Source organism: Ctenopharyngodon idella, chromosome 5 (genome assembly GCF_019924925.1).
Source record: "Ctenopharyngodon idella isolate HZGC_01 chromosome 5, HZGC01, whole genome shotgun sequence".
In the NCBI taxonomy this organism is placed as follows: Eukaryota; Metazoa; Chordata; class Actinopteri; order Cypriniformes; family Xenocyprididae; genus Ctenopharyngodon; species Ctenopharyngodon idella.
Window position 1 is genome coordinate 15,637,347 of NC_067224.1, and position 19,918 is coordinate 15,657,264.

Below are 19,918 nucleotides of genomic sequence, written 5' to 3' on the forward strand. Positions count from 1 at the left end.
CGTGGCATCTGTACATTTTATACAAAGAGAAATTCAGGTTTACAAAATACTCATTTTAACATTGGAATAAATTGCGTAACATTACTAGTGGACAATTTGTAAATTTTACAAGATCTGCAACATTTATTGAAACCTTTATTTATTGACAAATGCCTCCGTGTTTAACAGCTGTCTTCTCGTGGGTTTGCATATGTGCCACAACATATGTATACACTTGCTACAGAACTCGCATTTGTAGTTTGGGCCTTTAGAAATTGGATTTTGCAAAATTCCTTTCCTAAAAACTGTTGGAAGCAAATTAATTAAAAATTTTATTATTTACACACATCAACATTTAATCAAAAACACTTTACAGCACTTTCCAAAAGAGTCATGTTCTCTAAAGGTGTATTACACCCACATCATTTCAGTAAGCTCATTAAGTTCTCTAATCAGGCTGAAGTTGAAGAGTAAAATGGAGAAAAATTAATTCAATTTATATTAATTTAAATAAAGATGCATTTTCACATTTGTCTGGATTAATGTGGAAATGGCCTAAATTAACACGTCCAACAATGCAAACATTTTTAATTTTTATGTGTAGGATATGTGGGGAAAAAGAATAATGTTACAAATTGCCCTATTGTTAATTAACCTTAACGTTAATTAATACACCATATTGTAAACCTCAGTTCAGCCAGCCACTTATATTATTTCATTAACGTACAGCTAACGCTAAACTACTTTATTCTACATTTTATTTCGACATATATAAGTAAGCAAAGTTATTACCCCGCCAGAACGTAAAAATATTGCTTACTTAACAATGCTAAGAGAGGAAGTTTTAATAGATTATCAACTCCAGTAAACAATACCAATATGTCTTACTACTGTATGAAAATGATATTTACACTTCAATTTAAACAGTTATCTCTGGAAAATATACGTACCGTTGTCTCTATACGAGATGCCATCTTGACGTTTTGACTTCTCGTGTGGTTCTGTGTGATTTGGACAACTTCAAGTTATGCCCCCTGCAACAAGTTACGCCCCTTTCTTGTTACGCCCCTCTCTTGCAGTCCGCAGACAGACCCTTCTCGAGATTGTTGCGATTTATTGGATGGGAGGCGCTACATATTCTGCTCATTCATCAACTAAAAACAGACTAGACTAATCGATTCTTGGGATTTAAGAATCGATATCGGTTCGTAAAAATGACAATCGATTAAAATCGAGAAATCAATATTTTTTACCCAGCCCTAGTATAATGTAGGTGATTTATAATGTCCAAGATGTCAAAAGCACAAGTGTGGTGTGTTCACACTTGCCATGTTTGGTTTGATTTAAAACAAACCCTGGTGTGATTGCTCTGTTAGAATGCTGAAGCATACCTGTTTTTTCATGTCCTAGTCGCAATGTTTGCCTGCTGCTGTTTTGACACCTTTACACATTTTATAAGCTCTTCACGAGTTCTCAGCTGGTCAAAATACCATCGTATGTAGGCTATGCATATACAACAAGCTCAATTAGCCCAGCACACAGCATTGTTTTGGATGTTCGGTAAGTTCCGTCGCAAAATGTATGTGATAAAAGCTTGCCAATCAGGTTGTGAACGTATCCCTATGACTTTAGGTTTGGTGTTAAAATGCCAATGCCAATTGAGGCAAAATGTCACTTTTTTTGTGAGTGAAAACTAATCATTTAAATAGGAATTTGTGTGAAAATTTGCCACACAGATTTTGCAACAGGTTCAAGTTGTTCACATAGATTTGCTGTGTTGACCAACAGAAAGCTGCTTAGTTTAAAAGTGACTTCTGTGTGAGCTGTGCTTCATTTATTGCTACACTATTGACAATTTACCTTTTTTGTCCACACAATTTTGCTAATGTGACCACAAATGTGATGATAAAATTTAAATTTTTGGCTGGACTGTTTTTTTTTTTTTTTAAAGACATTATCACAGACCCCACTCACCCAGTTTACAACTCTTTGCACTTTTGGCCTCTGGCTGGCATTGCAGAGTACTGGGCAGCACCAAAACATCAAGCACAATAACTATTTCTTTCCACAAGCCATATCAATCTATAACTGATGGCATAGCCACTATTGTCTTTTATAAAGTGCATTGTTCTCTAGGGCATTATGTACTAAAAATGTGCATTATGTAAATAATGCATATAATACAAGCAAGTGCTCAGAGCTCTTACAATGAAGCACTTATTACAGTAATTCCATCATGATATGAATGGATCTCATTGAGATGTTTATTGTTAATCCTGGAGTGGAAAAGAGATACAGATACTACTATAGGACTCACATATAGTACATTCCCAGTACACATGTGTAACTTGTGTGCTGCACGTGGCACTTAATGCATAGCTCTTATACATAATGCAGTATGTTTGGAGTGATTTTACTGACAGGCTGATGTGCTTGTATGAGAGGGAGCGGATCTCAGTGGACTGGAACTCCATGCATTCATGTAGTCGTTTTCCCAGTTCTGCCTCACAGTCTCCCTCTGGACCCCATTAATGAAGAGCCAAGATGCTGGTATGACACGCTCACCTGTGAAAAAGAAAAAAAAATGTGCACACACGTATATATCACAAATGCATGAATTCCAAGGTGCTCACTAACTCACCTCATGGGGTCAGTCTCTGCATCTCTATAATCTGCTAGCTTGCGAAATTATAAAATGACACACACACAAAAAAAAAGAACAAATTTACGGACGATCAATGTATGTGCCTGATTAAGTGGAGAGAAATGAGAGAATAAGATTGTTGTCATGTTGTCGGCTTGACGATAACAAAGTGACAATATGGCGTTAGAATCCAGAGGCGATATTGTTGCAATTATTGGGGCTCCTTTCTTTTTATTTCTACCCTCCCTCCATCGCTTTCCCACTCAATCTTCCTGGAGCTTTCATAGCTGGGGCTAATGCCTTCCTGATCCACTCCCCAATGCCTTTTCTGTCAGAGGAAGTCATTTAAGAGCACACACAAAAGTATTTGTCGAAGTGTCTGAAAATACCGCAGCCCTCTTCTCCGCGGCCCATTCTTCAGGCCTAATGCGGAACATCCCCTGGGTGATGGCTTTGGCAGCTGCAGAAATGGGAGAGCCACGCTGGAGATGAGGGTCATCGGCGGGTTACAGGAGAAAGTTTGTGCCCAGCAATGTTTGACTGTAGATTTGAGAGGAAACTTTACGGCCTCTGTGGGATTGGTGTAGATTGCGAGGCCACGGTTCACAGCCCCCCGGTGTCAAATGCACATTCACAAAAGTCTTTCAGTTTTTATTATTTCATTTATTTGAGAAATGTGCAATCTTGGATTCCAGTGTTACATGTTTATTGTTGGAAATGTCCTTAAAGTAACCTTCAATATCTTTTACAATATCAATTTTCCAAAAATGCATCATGAAAAATTAAATGTTATGTTAAAATTAGATAATATAGGATATAAAGTGAAAATAATACTGTAAAAAGACCAGCTTGGAGGTCAAGGTTTTGGATGGTTAGCATGGTCCAGTTAGCCACTGCTGGTAAATACCGTATACACTACGATTCAAAAGTTTGGGGATTTTTTTTTTTTTTTTTTTTAAATAGTCTTATTTCATCAAGGCTCCATTTATTTGATCAAAAAATACAGTAAAAACAGTAGTATTGTGAAACATTACAATTTAAGGTAACAGTTTTCTATTTTATTTTATAATATAATTTATTCCTGTGATGCAAAGCTGAATTTTCAGCAGTCATTACTCCAGTCTTCAGTGTCACATGATTCTTCAGGAATCATTGGGCCTGTTTACACCTGGTCACATAATGTGTTTTCTCTGATTGGATAGCTATCCGATCGTGAAAACACTAGGTGTAAATGCTCTCCGAAATGCTTTCGAGACGGATTTAAATCCGATCACTCAAACCACTACAGGAGGTGGTCTGAGAGACATTCCTGACAAAACTATATAAGTGTAAATGCATTTAGTTGAAACCACATATGCAAATTTTACTCCTCCCAAAATGTTAAAAAATAAACGTGTCAGAGCGTGTTATTGGCAAGATATGACAGTGCTAACAGATGAGTAGCTGAGTATCTCTTCCTCAACGTGCAAACTGCTGCAAATGAAACTGCAGACACTCAACACACAATCATCTTCATTAAAAATAGTCATACTGCTGTAAATGATCTTACCAGTCAATGCTAATGCCGCTCTTTGATCTTGAAATTAGCTGGTGATAAATAAAATGCTTTCGTTGACGTAACCTCCGTTAAATTTGCGTATAGTGCGGGAATTAAAGATCAGATTTATATTTATTTTGCAGATGTGGCCAAATGTAAATGGAACCGTTTTACCAAACCATATAGCTATCTGGTCAGTAAAAACACATGAAGTGACCAGGTGTAAACAGGCCCATTCTAACATGCAATGATTTGGTGCTCAAGAAACATTTCTTATTATTGTTAATGTTGAAAACAATTGTGCTGCTTAATATTTTTGTGGAACTTGAGACATTTTTTTTTATGAATAGAAAGCTCAAAAGAACAATTTGAAATGGAAATATTTTTTGTAATTGTCACTTTACTGTCACTTTTGATCAATTTAGTGCATCGTTGCTGAATAAAAGTATTATATTCCTGCCTATCCTACAATCTTACTGACCTCAAACTATGTATTAGTATACATTGTTAATATTTAATTGTAGTATAGTAGATGTTTTACCAGTGACAGATTTTTTTGAAAGACTCTTAAATGTGTGAAATGGACCATAGTACTGGTATAGAGAATTTATTGAAGGCTGTTGTGTAGCGTAACTTTTCTGATGTTGATGTGCTTACATTTCAACCTTCTAATTCCATAACCCATAGAAACTGTCTGTATGACAGACATTCATACTTAAACCCACCAAATGCGATTCTTCAGATTCATTTGATGTATCTACCCCTGTGTAGTTCTGCACATCTTTAAAAGCGCATTTGCATTTGACTTGTACAAACGAAATATACGCATAATACACAATCCTTCACTGTTTTATTCTGGTTTGGTGCTTGTCGACAAGTATGGTGTTTTTTTTTTTGTTTTTTTTTAATTCATTTGACTGAAGTTAAACTATTTTACATGTATTTGCATTTATCATTTAGCAAGTGCATTTACCCAAAGTAACTTTCAAATGAAGAACATCACAAGCAATCTATCATACAAGAACCAACAATATTTGCAGTACCACAATGGCAAGTTTCAAGAGTAAACCAGAGTAGTTCAAAAGTAAAAATTAACAAAATATTTGTAGGAAGTGCCTTTGTTTATGGTTGTAGTTTAGTTAAGTGCTCACGGAAGAGTTGTCTTCAACTATTTCTTAAAGTTTGGACTTGGAATGACGGATCGAGGTTGAAAACTCCAACACAGAACCGCAACACAAAATATGCCGTTCAACATTTGTCCATGACTAACTCTTTGTTGTGTCCATTTACAGCTCCTCAGGATCTTCCCCAAAGAGGGCGCAACTTCTGCCTCACCTCCCATCAGATAAGGTGCCTGACCCAGCTGACCTCCACCTTACTGGAGCTGGAAAAAACTGTGGAGGACCTGGCAACCCATCTGGGTTTCCTTAACTGCGCTGGAGAATCAGTCTGCAGTGTCAAAGGTACACTTTAACAACCATCGCTAAACATTACCACATCCAAATGCGAACTAGAGTCAAATCCATCCGATACAGGTCAGTGCGGCACAGCAATCCTGATTTTAAAAGGAACATTCTGTCATCATTTACTCACCCTAATGCCATTAAAATTCCTTTTGAGAAGATATTGTGAAGGAGATATTGTGAAAATGTCTACAATGAAAGTCGTTGTTTTAAAGAGTACCATTCAAAAGTTAGGGGTCAGTAAGATTTTTTTTTTTTTTTTTTTTGAACAAATACTACTTATTCAGCAAGGACACATTAAATTGATCAAAAGTGACAGTAAAGACACTTATAAAGTTACAACAGATTTATATTTTCAATAAATAGTATTCTCTCTTCACCAAAGAATCCTGAAAAAAAATGTATCACAGTTTCCACAGAAATATTAAGATGCACAACCATTTTCTACTGTATAATAATAAAAAAAATAGTTCCTTGAGCAACAAATTTGCATATTAGAATGATTTCTGAAGGATCATGTGACACTGAAGACTGCTAATGTAATGATGCTGAAAATTCAGCTTTGCCATCACAAGAATAAATCACATTTAAAAAAAATATTCAAAAAGAAGACATTTCTTTTAATTTGTAATAATATTTCACAATATTACTTTTTTTTTTACTGTATTCTTGATCAAATAAATGCAGCCTTGGTGAGCATTCAAAAACATTACTTACCGACAAATCGTACTGCCCTCAAACCTTTGAACGGTAGTATATGTTCAAAAACAATTGATTAGACAAAAACATTCTTCAAAACATCCTCTTTTGTGTTCCACTGAAGAAAGTGAGTCATTCAGGTTTTTTAAACAATATGAGGGTGAGTAAATGATAACAGAGTTTTCATGTTTGGGTGAACTACCCCTTTAAATACCATACAGTAGTTTCTAATCTCGTATTCATCAAAACAACCATATAAGCAAATGTCCTCCTGCAGCAACTGTGAAAACATATACAGATAACTGGTTTATGTTGCTCTCAGACTGAATGTGATATATGCCAGTCAACAAGATATATGGTTGTTGTTGTTGGTTTTTTTTGTTTTGTTTTTTTTTTCCGATGAATATCAGCATAGTGTAAATAAATGGCAGCCGATCAAGATTTCTGACAACAGTCTCCTGCAAATCTGACATGTGAAATGATTTGTCACCGTGGGAGCGGAAAACCTCCAGCTATATTGTGCTCGACGGAGCCTTTAAATACGACAAGCCTCCAATTCCTGCGTATAATAGCGACATCTCTACAGGCAGCTTATGAGACCAGACTGCTGGCCTGTAGCATTACCTTGTATACATATGCTTTTTTAATGAGAGTTTTCTCGCCTTTTTTTACAGCTCTTTTACCATTCCTTATGTGTGTGTTAATTTTTTTTTTCTTTTTTCGCATATAGAAACACTTCTACACGCACAAATTGAGGAGGCCGGAAATTTCTTTTCATTTTTTTTTTTTTTCTGCTATGAAAGTGACTGGTGCGTATAGTAATTTCTGTAAAGGTTACATTAAAAAACAGGACAAGCAGAAAAGGGCTGGATTTACTGAGAAGTAAACAGCCTTTAAAGGGCAGTTATCCAAATCATTAATTCAGCCAATCAAACGACTTAATTACCAGAAATTCATCAGATGGGCTTAAAGGTCAAAAAGTGACATGCTGGCTGCTTCTCTCCTCCTTTGCCTAGCTCGGCTCTCTCTCTTCTTCAACTAAATTGCCTCGCCCGGGGTCTCACTTCCGAAGCGTCTGATTAGAAAAATGCGGCCTTGATGCATGCACTTTTAATTTGCCCACAACAAGCACACACACACACACACACACACACACACACACACACACTTATCCTCCCTCTAACCCTTCCATGGATTAGCCCAGATATGGCCATAGCTATCAGGGGTTCAAATCAACTCCAAAGCCTCTGAATTTAACAAAGCTTACTGTTGCAATTACTGCGTCCACTTTTTAGTTTTTTCCCCGCTTTATTGGGTGAATCACGTTGTTGGTTTGGAGATCGTCACTGCGCAGAGGAGTTTAATATGTTGGCCTGGCCTGACCCTGGCACCACACATATTGACTTCTTTTCCAAAGGCACTATGTAGAGCGTGAATGCATATGCTAATATGCTAACGGAACATATGAGATATTCCTGCGTGAAATGTTTTAATGAGCTGGAAATTAGAGGATTTGGAGCTCACTTCTTTTGTAAAGCTGTAGTGACAGTTTACTGTAGATGCATTGTGTGTGTTTTTGCTTTTTTCCATGCAGGGGTCCTGAAGAAGGTCAGGGATGATATGGAGGTGACGGCAGCAGAAGACAAAGCCGCTACTGATCTTGTGCTGCAAAGTACAGAGGTGATACACATCCCTTATTTAATCACTTCTGGTGCAAATACCATAAAACATTTTTTTTCATTGCACCATAATGACTTTTGAAACAACCCTCCAATATAGAACTTTACTAAATGTGTTTTTATTGAATCTCTATTGCTCTTACTCAGGGTTAAGGATTTAAACAAAACCCTAACCCTAACCCTAAATATTGGGTCAAAATACTAGTAAAAAAAAAAAACCCTAGCAACACCATATTATTGTGTTGGTGAATTTTACATGGGCAAGCGGCACTATACATTATCATATCCTTTAAATGCATGTTTTGTTTTGAAAACATTCAAATATATTCCAATCTGACCAGATTTTGCATGGGACTTGTGTGTGTGTGTGTTTAGGTGGTGAGTCTTGAGTTTGGGTGGAGGGCTGCGTTCAGAAACCTCATTCCTCAGATGGCTCACTGTGTGAAGGTGGTGTTGGATGACGTGTGCAATAAGAATCTACAGCAAGAGGAAGCCGCACATGCATTGGACTCTGCCAACGTCTCCATAACCCCTGTTACCCACAGACATGGTCCAGAGAGAGACTCTCCCAAAATGGTGGCGAAGGTAATTTACACTTCAAAATTCAGACTTTAAACTTCAGTAATTTAAATAGTAAATGAAGAATCACACACACACACACACACACACACACACACACACACATATATACAGACATATATGTATGTATGAATATGTGTGTTCATATGTATATTTATATATATATATATATAATAGTAGTGACATATGTAATATAGCATATACATAATAAAATGTAATTTATTTTCAGCAACCATTACCCCACTCTTCAATGTCACATTATCATTCAGAAATCATTCTAATATGGTGTTCAAGAAACATTTCTTCTTATTATAAAAAAAAAAATGAAAACAGTTGTGCTACCTAATGTTATAATTGTATTTGTTTATATACAGTAGTCAACATTTGAAGTGGATCAAAAAAGTTCATCAAAGTTGTCCTAAGAACTAAGTTGTCCTAAGAAGAAGGTTTTAGGAAAACTTTGATGAAAGGTTTTGATCCACTTCAAATGTTGACTACTATATATATATATATATATATATATATATATATATTGTAAAACATATTTTTTTCTGGATTCTTTGATGAATTGGAAATTTATAGTATTATTTATATGAAATATAAATATTTTGTTACATTATAAATGTTGTTACTGTCACTTTTGATCAATTTAATGTGCCCTTGCTGAAAAAAGTTTTTTTTTTTTTTTTTTTAATATAAATCTTTCTGACACCAAACTTTAGATTGATAGTATATTCAAAATATATGAAATAGTTAGTTCACCTAAAAATTAAATTATCCCATAATTTAATCACCCTTAAGCCATCCTAGGTGTATATGGCTTTCTTATTTCAGTCAAACACAATCCGAGTTATATTAAAACATATTATGGCTCTTCAAGCTTTATAATGGGAGTGAATAGTAACCGATATTTTGAAGCCCAAAAAAGTACATTCATTCGTCATAAAAGTAATCCATACGACTCCAGGCAGTTAATAAAGGCCTTCTGAAGCAAAGTGATGCATTTTTGTAATAAAAATATCCATATTTATAACTTTATAAACTAGAATCACTGATTTCCGTATGTGAGCCAATTTTGGCGGAAGAGTGAACTTTGACCTGACACATGACATACTGACGAACGTGGAAGTGCAGAGGAGAGAGCAAAACAATGGTCATGAAGTAGAAGTCTAAAATGAGAATTTTTAAAGAGAAATGTCAGAGGAGCTTGAGCCCAATTTGTTTGAACTGCGAGAGGCGTCTACTCTAACCTAAGCTTATACTACTCCTACATCCTACGTCATACGCCAGAACTCGACTCTCTCGTGAATGCGTGGACGAACATTACCGGAAGCTAGTGATTATAGCCTATAAAGTTTTAAATATGGATATTTTTCTTACAAAAATGCAGCACTTCACTTCAGAAGGCTTTTATTAACCCCCTGGAGCCGTATGGATTACTTTTATGATGGATGGATGTGCTTTTTTGGGCTTCAAAATGTTGGTTACTATTGACTCCCATTATAAAGCTTGGAAGAGCCAGAATATTTTTTAATATAACTCCAATTGTGTTTGACTGAGAGAAGAAAGTCATATACACCTAGGATGGCTTAAGGGTGAGTAAAATATGGGATAATTTTCATTTTTGGGTGAATTACCATTTTAATGACTTGTTTATATACTTATTATAGCATCATGTTAGCTTAGCAACTGAACTGAATTCATGCGGTGCACAGAGTTTCTGCCCATGTACTGTAGAGAATTCCAAATATTCTCTTTTGAATGCGGAAGCTTGTTGGCACTATGCATCAAGGTAGCTCGCTAGGACAGACCTATAGAGGAAGGTTTTTGTGATGGATTTGCGAATATTTTCTTACCTTTCCAGTCTCTTTTGAAATACTCCAGTGGTTCACAGTGACATGACATGTCTGGCACCGTGGCTCCAGGAGCCTCTCTGGTCGTGTGGGTTTGCTCTACGGCCCAGTGTCTTGCCTCATTTTATCCCTCATCACGGAGATCCCGGTCTGAGACAAGCTCCACTCACTGCAGCTCAGGCAGATTGATGAGCCATCACAGCCCCAAAGGAGCTTGGATAGGATGCAGGTGTTTCGGTCCATGCATGCCCCCTGTACCAGCCCTTTTTTTCTTTAAAAAAAACATAATTCATTCATGTCAACACTAGACAAAAGTCATATTTTGAATAAAATTTAAGTTATTAAAACACACAGACACACATATTTTGATTTCAGATTGTACATTGTCATTCTTTTGAACTTTCTATTCATCAAAGAATCCTGGGAAAAAAATGGTTTCAACAAAAATGTTAAGTAGTTACAGTAGGTATGTTAACTGTTTTCAACATTGGTAATAATAAGAATTCTTTCTTGAGCACCAAATCAGCATATTAGAATGATTTCTGAAGGATCATGTGACAATGAAAACTGGAGTAATGATGCTGAAAATTCAGCTTTACCATTACAGAAATAAATCACATTTTAAAATGTAATGTATTAATAGAAAACAGTTATTTTAGATTGTGATAATATTTCACAATATTACTTTTTACTGTATTTTTGATCAAATTAATGCAGTCTTCGTGAGCATAGGAGGCTTTCAGCTTTCAAACACATTTCAAATTCTTACCAACCCCACTGTATTTTTCGGACTTTAAGTTGCAGTGTTTCTATCATCTGAAACATGATGGAACTTTGATATTCTGAAGCGACTTATATAATGCTATTAACATCACACACGCACAATAGAGTATGCATACACCGATGTATGAGTATTTTCATATTTCTGCTTTTTCATGCATGCAAACCGGCTTTAAATCCTTTGTCAAACAACAACAAAAAACGATGCTTTTGCACAACATGGCCTCATCTCATGAAGTTTAGAACATCAGCGTTCATGTCTGATTTCCATACCATTTCATTGATGCTGCCGACACCCCTGGAACCACATCACTAACAAGTGTCAAAATTTGTTCACACTCAAGACCTGTACAACACATTTATGTGTAGGTCAGTGCTTCAGAATGAGCAGTCCTCATCTCAAAGGTTAGCATGTGCATTTATTTGCATTCTCTGCTACCCGGAGTATCTGAGATCCCCTTCTTTTTGACACATGTCAGCGCGGCCCATAAGTAGGCAGCGTTATGCTAGCCCAGATCTGACTTAGCCCGAGCGTAGTCAGGTCCAGATGCATTACAGAGATCAATACTTCACCCATTCATATTCATACATTCATGCTTTGTTTCGAACTCTCAGAGTCGCCAGACCTCCCGTCTGCATAATATTTCAGCAAACCATTTATCAACCTGAAACCGCGATCCAGCTATTGACCACCTCGCGTTGACGATCGTCCTTAACCCTGTGTGAGGAGAAGGATTTAGCACTGTTCAAAGGTGCAAGAAGACCGCTGCAGAGTTGAGCTCTTAAATGTTTTAAAGCTTTGCTGAGAAATAACCTTGCGGTGGCTGTCCTATTGGAATCCATATCTTTGATCTGCTCTAGTTAAGGGTTCTCCGAACCGGAGCAGCAGGCTTTAGAAAGCCATAAATCTCACCGACACTCTCGGGTGCTCATCACCTTGGATTGGGGCGAATCTTTGCATTCTCGCCCACATCTCTCTCACACTTCCCACTAAGCTTATAAAAACAACACTCAGCCTGTTATCGACTCGCTGTCCAATCGACCGATTGTTTCAAGACCTGTTCAGCCTTTAGGGGCTTCCGGTTTGGCGGGTCTCTTAGCGAACTTTAGGGATGTCAAAAGCAGCACTAGTAAAAATGATACCGGTTTTCGTATCAGTGTCAGAATACAGAGTGCCAACAAGAGGTCATGTTGTAATATGGCTACGCATAAGTGGTCAAATGCACCTCTTGGTCAAAATGTTAATGTGTTGAAATCTTGATGGGATATTAATGCAAACACAGTTGATTTGCCTTAAGTGGATGTGAACAGGAAAGGAAAATCAGATTTTGGTCTGTTAGGCCTTGCAGTGAAGGTCACTTGCCGTTGACTCTTATGATGTTAATATTAATCAAACAATATTAATTGGAAAAAAAGAAAATCACTCATGGTTCTTAATTTATTTCTTTACTGGGTTTTTTTTTTTTTTTTTGTACAAACTTGAAGCTTTTTTTTTTTTTTTTTTTTCTTTTTTTGATAAATGCAACATTACATTGTTTTAATTTAAGCAGGTAATATTTATTGGTATAGATTATTATGATGATGTTAATTAATGAGATTTATTCAAATGTACTAATTATACTAATATAAAAACTATAATACAATACAATATAATAAAATATAATTTATAATTTAATTTCATGTAATTTAATATAATATAAATGATATAATAAAATATAAATAAACTATAATAAAATATAAATAAACTATAATAATTTTCTTTCATAATTATAATTTCATTATAATTACCATTTTAATGACTTTATTTATCAGCAATATTTACCTAATTGATAAATACTTGCAGCATACCATCATTGTATTTTTTTAATATTTATAGTTATTGTGTATTATTAAAATAATTAATCAAATTTTGTAATAATACTAATAAGTAATTATAATATTATAGTTAATATAATAATAAACTACTAACTAATAATTGTCTGTTAAAATTATTGTTTTATTATAATTAGCTTTTTTACTGACTTTTTATTTGTTCATTTAAAAGCAATATTTAAATGATTTTTACAGCATTTATTAATAAATTACAGTATGTCATTTAATTTTTAGTTATATTTTGTTATAATATTTATTAATAAAAGTTATTAAAATGTACTAATTATACAGAAAAAACAAGTAATTATTCTAGTATAGTAAATACACTGTCTGGACAAAAAAAAAAAAAAAGGCGCTGTTTGGATTTTAATAGGCAAATTCTTAAGAATCTATGAATGGATCATTATTACAGTCTTATGTTTCTAGCATGTTATATGTTTGGCAACAGTTCTTTTAACCCTTAAAGATGAGTTAAAAGAACTGTTGCCAAACATATCACATGCTAGAAAAATAATAATCACTGTAATAATGATCCATTCATAGACTCTTAAAGGGTTAGTTCACCCAAAAATGAAAATAATGTCATTTGAAGCTTCGGAGCATTATGAATCAGCGTATCGAATCATGATTCGGATCGCGTGTCAAACTGCCAAACTGCTGAAATCACGTGACTTTGGCGCTCCGAACCGCTGATTCGACACAAAAGATTCATAACGCTCCGAAGCTTCCTGAAGCAGTGTTTTGAAATCGGCCATCACTATATAAGTCGTTATTTTGTTTTTTTTGGCGCACCAAAAATATTCTCGTCGCTTTATAATATTAATATTGAACCACTGTACTCACTGATTTAAATATGTTTTTAGTACATTAATGGATCTTGAGAGAGGAAATGTCATTGCTGGCTATGGAGGCCTCACTGAGCCATCGTATTTCAACAAAAATATCTTAATTTGTGTTCCGAAGATTAACGAAGGTCTTACGGGTATGGAACGATATGAGGGTGAGTAATAAATGACATTATTTTCATTTTTGGGTGAACTAATCCTTTAAGGCAGGAACACACCAAGCCAATGCCGACGAACTAGTGGTGATGAAAGCAGACTGCGGGGTTGGCTCACGTCGGCAGTGTCCAAAGTTGGCCTGGTACACCAAACCGACGCTCGACATCCGACGGCCAAGTAGCATGTCCTTTCTGCGCCTGCGTAGGATGAAATGCCTTTGTGAACCAGCAGGTGGCAGGAGCTGAACAGCCAATCAGAATGATCAGATGGTCCAACGGACCAACGAGCTCCGATGCCGATTCAACATGTCGAATCGGCGAAAAAAATCAGACGAGGAACAACTTCAGCCGACGGTGTGGAACACACTGAGAAAATTAGTCGGCCAACGAACAAAAACCGTCGGCTTGGTGTGTTCCTGCCTTTAAGTATTTGCCTATTAAAATCCAAACAGACACTTTTTTTTTTTGGCCGGGCAGTGTATAATAATAAACTCTTATATTATATATTATAAAACACTTATATATAATTTATTATAATTATTTTTTTTAAATAAAAGAGTGTTTTTTTTTTTTTTTTTGCGATATTGAAGCTTGTATTGTGATTAGTTAAATCTCATTGGTATTGCTACTAAAATTTTGTTATGGTGATAACACTAGCGTGCTGCGTCTATTGTGTCTAGACATAGTGAAATGGCAGGCTGTGTAATGCATATACTGAAGTTTAGTGGAGAAGTATGAAGTCACCTCTTTCTTGATTGATAGACCTGCTATAGGAAAAAAGTTTCCTTTTAACATGTGCTGGGTTTTTTCCTCCATGTTCGCAGAGGCCTTGGGACACGGTAACTCCCTGTGGAAGGGGGAAAGGGTGGAGTGGAGGGAGATATATACAACGCACACGTCTATTTTACTGCTCTCGAATAGCCCGGCATCGTAACTCATTTCTATAGGTATATAAATTCGACAGTGAACCTAGCACGTGCGTCTGGCTCTTCAGCATGGCCCGATCTGCTGCCGTTACTGCTGATCTGCATTAAACATGTGTGGCTGGAAGGAGGGATGGAGAAAGGGAGGAATGGAAGCGCTAGATGGGGATAGATCCACAATGATGTCTTCATTTGTCAAGTGTTGGAGAAATATGGGTGGAGGAAGTTTGGTGTATGTTCCGTTCCAGTTCTGCCTCTTTTTGGCAATAACCCTTAGGGGTCTTCCTTTCAAGCAGCGTGTCTCCTGAGGCAATGTAAGGCAGATGTAACAGGCACACACATTTTCGTAATCATTTTGAAGAGAAAATACCAGTGCTGATTCCCTGTTTCCTTCAGGACAAATGTGGAAAAATGAGATAAGTGTTGCTTCTCTCTCCAGGCACCACAGGAGGGGAACTGCAGGTATTTGAATCCGAAAATGGCCCTGAACGTCTCACAAAGTCATATCGGCATGGATGATTCAGTTATTCTGTTACAATAAATGCTAGTCGATTCGCATATGGTAGAGTTGTGTGAGCTGCTGAAATGCAATTTCGGTCTTCAAAAAGGGAAGTTTGAGTGTAGTACGATAAAGAATTTTTTTAGTGTATTATGCTTTTTGTCGATTTAAGAGGGACAGGATGGAGTACCTGAAAGTTATTTCACAATAACTATCTGCAAATAATTGCACTGAATGGTCATGATAGTAAGGAAGCCTGTCTAGTGTGGATAACAATATAGTTGCACCAAACAAGTTCTTAAGCGTTAAAAAATGAATCTGTCAGTGTTGGAGATGAAGCCTGTCAGGTTGTTCATGTACTTCAATATGTTATGTTGTGTCATTTCCTAAGCCAACAAGCTCTCTTTCCCTTATGTCCTGTCAAAGCTGTCCTGTTGATTTACAGGCAAAATAAAATAACAAAATAAATGGATTAATTAATTATATAAATTAATATGTTTTATTTATTGTCTTTAATATTGTGAAATATTGCAGGGGCAAAGGAATGAGTTGCAAAATGGGGGACACATTAAAGGGTTAGTTCACCCCAAAAATGAAAATTCTGTCATTAATTACTCACCCTTGTTTCGTTCCACATCTGTAAGACCTTTGTTTATCTTCGGAACACAAATGAGATGTTTTTGATGAAATCCGAGAGCTTTCTGCCCCTCCATAGAGATCCAATGCAGCTATCACTTTCAAGGTCCAGAAAGGTAGGAAAGACATCATTAAAGTAATCCATGTGACTCCAGTGGTTTAACCACAATTTTATGAAGCGACGCGAGTGCTTTGTTTGCGCAAAAAACACAATTTACCACATTATTTAAAAATAATATTATCCAAAGTGTGTTCACGCAACAATGTCAGTTCTCGCGTGATCGTTGCAGATCTATATTTTTGTAAATAAAGTGGTGAATTGTTTTTTTTTGAGCAAACAAAGCACTCACGTCGCTTAATAAAACTGAGGTTAAACCACTGGAGTCACATGGATTACTTTAGTGATGTCTTTCCTACCTTTCCGGACCTTGAATGTGGTAGTTGTGTTGGATCTCTCTGGAGGGGCAGACAGCTCTTGGATTTCATTAAAAAGATCTTCATTTGTGTTACGAAGATGAACGAAGGACTTACGGATGTGGAACGACACAAGGGGGAGTAATTAATGACAGAATTTTCATTTTTGGGTCAACTAACCATTTCAGGCACAAGTATTGATTATCTATTGAGAGTATGATTAGAAAAAGTATTCAGATATTCACTGTATTTCCAGTTCTGTGCAGACGTCCTGGAGCAGATGGATGCTTTTCTCCCTCTGGCTGTGGCATTTAGAGAGGACACCCTGCTGCCCGTGTGCTCCAGCTACGTGGAGGTGTGTGGCCGTGTGGCATCTTTCCTACTGACGAGGCTAGAGGAAAGAGCAGGGGAAGTGCCGGCCTCAGCTCCCCTCAAGAACCTGCCTATTCTGATGGCCACCAGTGTCTACATTCACCAGACACTCACTCACTATGAAAGCCAGCTCAGAGATCCCACGCGCATGTGAGTTACACTCATTTTATAAAGCACCAAACTCCTGTTTGTACATTCCATTTTCTTTTAACTAATTAATACGTAGCAAGTGACAGTAAAGGCATGTATAATGTTTCAACACATTTCTATTTCAAATAAATGCTGTTCTTTTGAACTTTGTATTCATCAAATAATCCAGAAAAAAAATGTAAGGTTTACACACAAATAATAAACAGCAGAACTGTTTTCAACATTATTAATAATAAAGAAATGTTTCTTGAGCAGCAAATCAGCATATTAGAATGATTTCTCAAAGGATCATGACACTGAAGCAGTGTCACAAATATCGGTATTTCAATATGTATTGATAGTACTGAAATATCTGAAACAGTTCCAATACTCCTATTCTGCAGTATCGATACACCGATACCCTGCTGCGCGTTCTCACTCTCTCTTCTCTCCAATGGCGAATTGACACAAACCAGCCTCCTCTCATTCACTTGTCTCATTCGCTCCAGTTAAATAGTTTTAGTCATTTGTGGAGGTTTCGCACTCACACCAAAACTGATCTAAAGTGGCACTCTCATAAAGCTGCCTCTCAAACAGCTCGTGAGTACCAAAATTATTTCTTTTTCGTGGCTTATTGCACTTAAACGGTCAAATACATACAAAATCTTGATGAGTATTCAGGTAAATACAGTCAGTTTTGGAATGTAAATATTTCAGAGAAAAGGCATGTTGTGCACAAGCTCTTAAAGTGACAGCAGCCTAATAAACTTGCTGCTGTCTGTCATGTTAATCAAAGAACAAAAGCAAAAGAGAAGATCACTCACTGCTCTTGACTGAATATCTTTTGTAACTTTAATTGTAAGCATTAATCTGTATTTAATTTTCACAATGAAAATATCCGCTTTTTAAGTCATGACGTAAGCAACGCTGTTTCTGGGTCCAAGCCATGAATCGTTTCACTTGAGAATGCCATCTCGACGGCCGCTATTTATTAATATTAAACACTTAACATTTTAAAAAGTTAAACGTTTAAAATACTTACAGTCTACACAACACTCTCTGCGCTCACAGCGTCACAGACGTTAATATTTTAACGATTTATAAAAGATGAATCACTGTCTGGCCATCTGGGATTTTGATATGGAGATAAAGGTTATGATTATAATTTTTGGGTAGTATTACACCACACCGTGTGTGTATATTAGCACCGTTTGTTATTTTCTTGTGGTATGAGATAGAGCGTTTGGACTCGGAAGTGCTGCCGCGTGACGTCAGGCTTAACAACCCTGTATCTTATTTTATTTTACTTTATTTTGAATATATTATGATTTTTTGGGGGTTTTTTTGAAGAAAATATAGTGAAATTTTATATGGTTTATGCTAAATACAACAACAACAAGAACACAACTAGCCAGAATCTAGAATCTTAACATTTCTTATTTGCATGTATTTGCATTTCAAATGCATAAACACCTGATTAAGATCTTAATGTGTGGCCCAAGTATACATTTATCAAATGCAGAAGATTTACCATATTTCTGTAGTGGATTTGGTCAGGAATGACAGGTGAAGTCTGATCCTCTATTCTGCAGTACCCCTGATTTCATAAATAACTCCAAATCTCTCCATGGATGATAAAAATCTAATATAAAACGGTATATTAAAAAACTCAGCCTGGGTTTGACCTGTGCATTTGTACATAAAATGAAAAGTGTTTGGAGAGGGTGAGCACTGCTAAAGTTCACCGGTTTATAGTACACTTTGTCAAGCCCAGGTTTTCCTGGCCAGGCAGCCTGTCAGACGGTTGCCAGATTTACTAAAATGCTGTAATTGGATTGTAAAGAACCAGAGTGAGACGTACGTGAGCTGGTGGGCTCTGATAGAACTATTCACCTATGTGTTTGGAAAGTTCTAGCCGAGAATGAGCGACAAAAAAAGAGAGTGAGACAGACAGAAAGGGGTATCAGACCGTATGTGTGGCCGTATACTTAAAGAGAGAGAGTGAGAAAACATTAGGAGGGAGGAATAAGGAGGTGTTGAATGATTGACAGCTAATAATAAAAGCCATTTGCTGATATTAATCACTTAGTGGTTCTTTGACCTGTAAACCACACCGCCTTTGCCTTAAACCAGGCCTTGTGTCTTTGATGTCTCCAACCCCAGGCCTCTAACTCTGCTGCCGATTCAGAGAAGCCAGAATGTGATGGCAGCCTTGCACGATCACCTGACCAGCTACTGCGTCCATGTGTGTGCCACTAGTATACTGCAGGATGCAGAGAGCCACTACTGGAGTGACCCCAACCCATTTTACGAGGTACAGATGGTTGTAGATTTTCTAGCAATATTTTAATAATAGTTCATGTTACGTGTAAGGTTTCTCTTTGGGGTTGGGTTAGGATATTGGAAGACAAAACATCCTGTACTTTTGAAGTGTTCTCAAGGACAAAGCTGTGGTTAAGTCAAACAGCATTATAACATTCAAAACATAAGTGAATTTGTATTGAAATGCAGTGGCATTGGGCAATAAATGATACATTGTATTGTTGTATTCTTAAGTAGGCTCCCTCTTAAATTCTTAGCACATTGTCCTTGTCTATTTAGTTGATAAAAAAAAAGTCAATCTTTAAATCCCCTGACATACTAAAGAGCCTCTTTTTTAAAACATATTCATACCATCTTATTTAAAATGCTTGATGTTATGCACATTTGTAACCAAATTCCAGTCTCAGCCGATCTGATTAATTCTATAGAACCAGAATATGTTTGTGTAAAACCTTCTTGTTCTTAAAAAAAGAAACAAGAAAAAGAAATACTCAATATAAATATATATATATATATATATATATATATATATATATAT

The 19,918-nt window shown here is 36.4% G+C and overlaps 1 protein-coding gene across 2 annotated transcripts in view; it reads left to right on the plus strand.

The window, feature by feature from the left end:
* kiaa0825 (KIAA0825 ortholog) overlaps positions 1 to 19,918 on the plus strand; it is a 178,744-nt gene that overhangs the window by 37,232 nt on the left and 121,594 nt on the right. For both annotated transcript variants that reach the window (XM_051895763.1, XM_051895762.1), the window contains exons 5-9: positions 5,453 to 5,623; positions 7,917 to 8,002; positions 8,377 to 8,586; positions 16,814 to 17,079; positions 19,222 to 19,372. In XM_051895763.1, the coding sequence (XP_051751723.1) occupies positions 5,453 to 5,623; positions 7,917 to 8,002; positions 8,377 to 8,586; positions 16,814 to 17,079; positions 19,222 to 19,372 (884 nt within the window). The remainder of the gene's footprint in view (positions 1 to 5,452; positions 5,624 to 7,916; positions 8,003 to 8,376; positions 8,587 to 16,813; positions 17,080 to 19,221; positions 19,373 to 19,918) is intronic.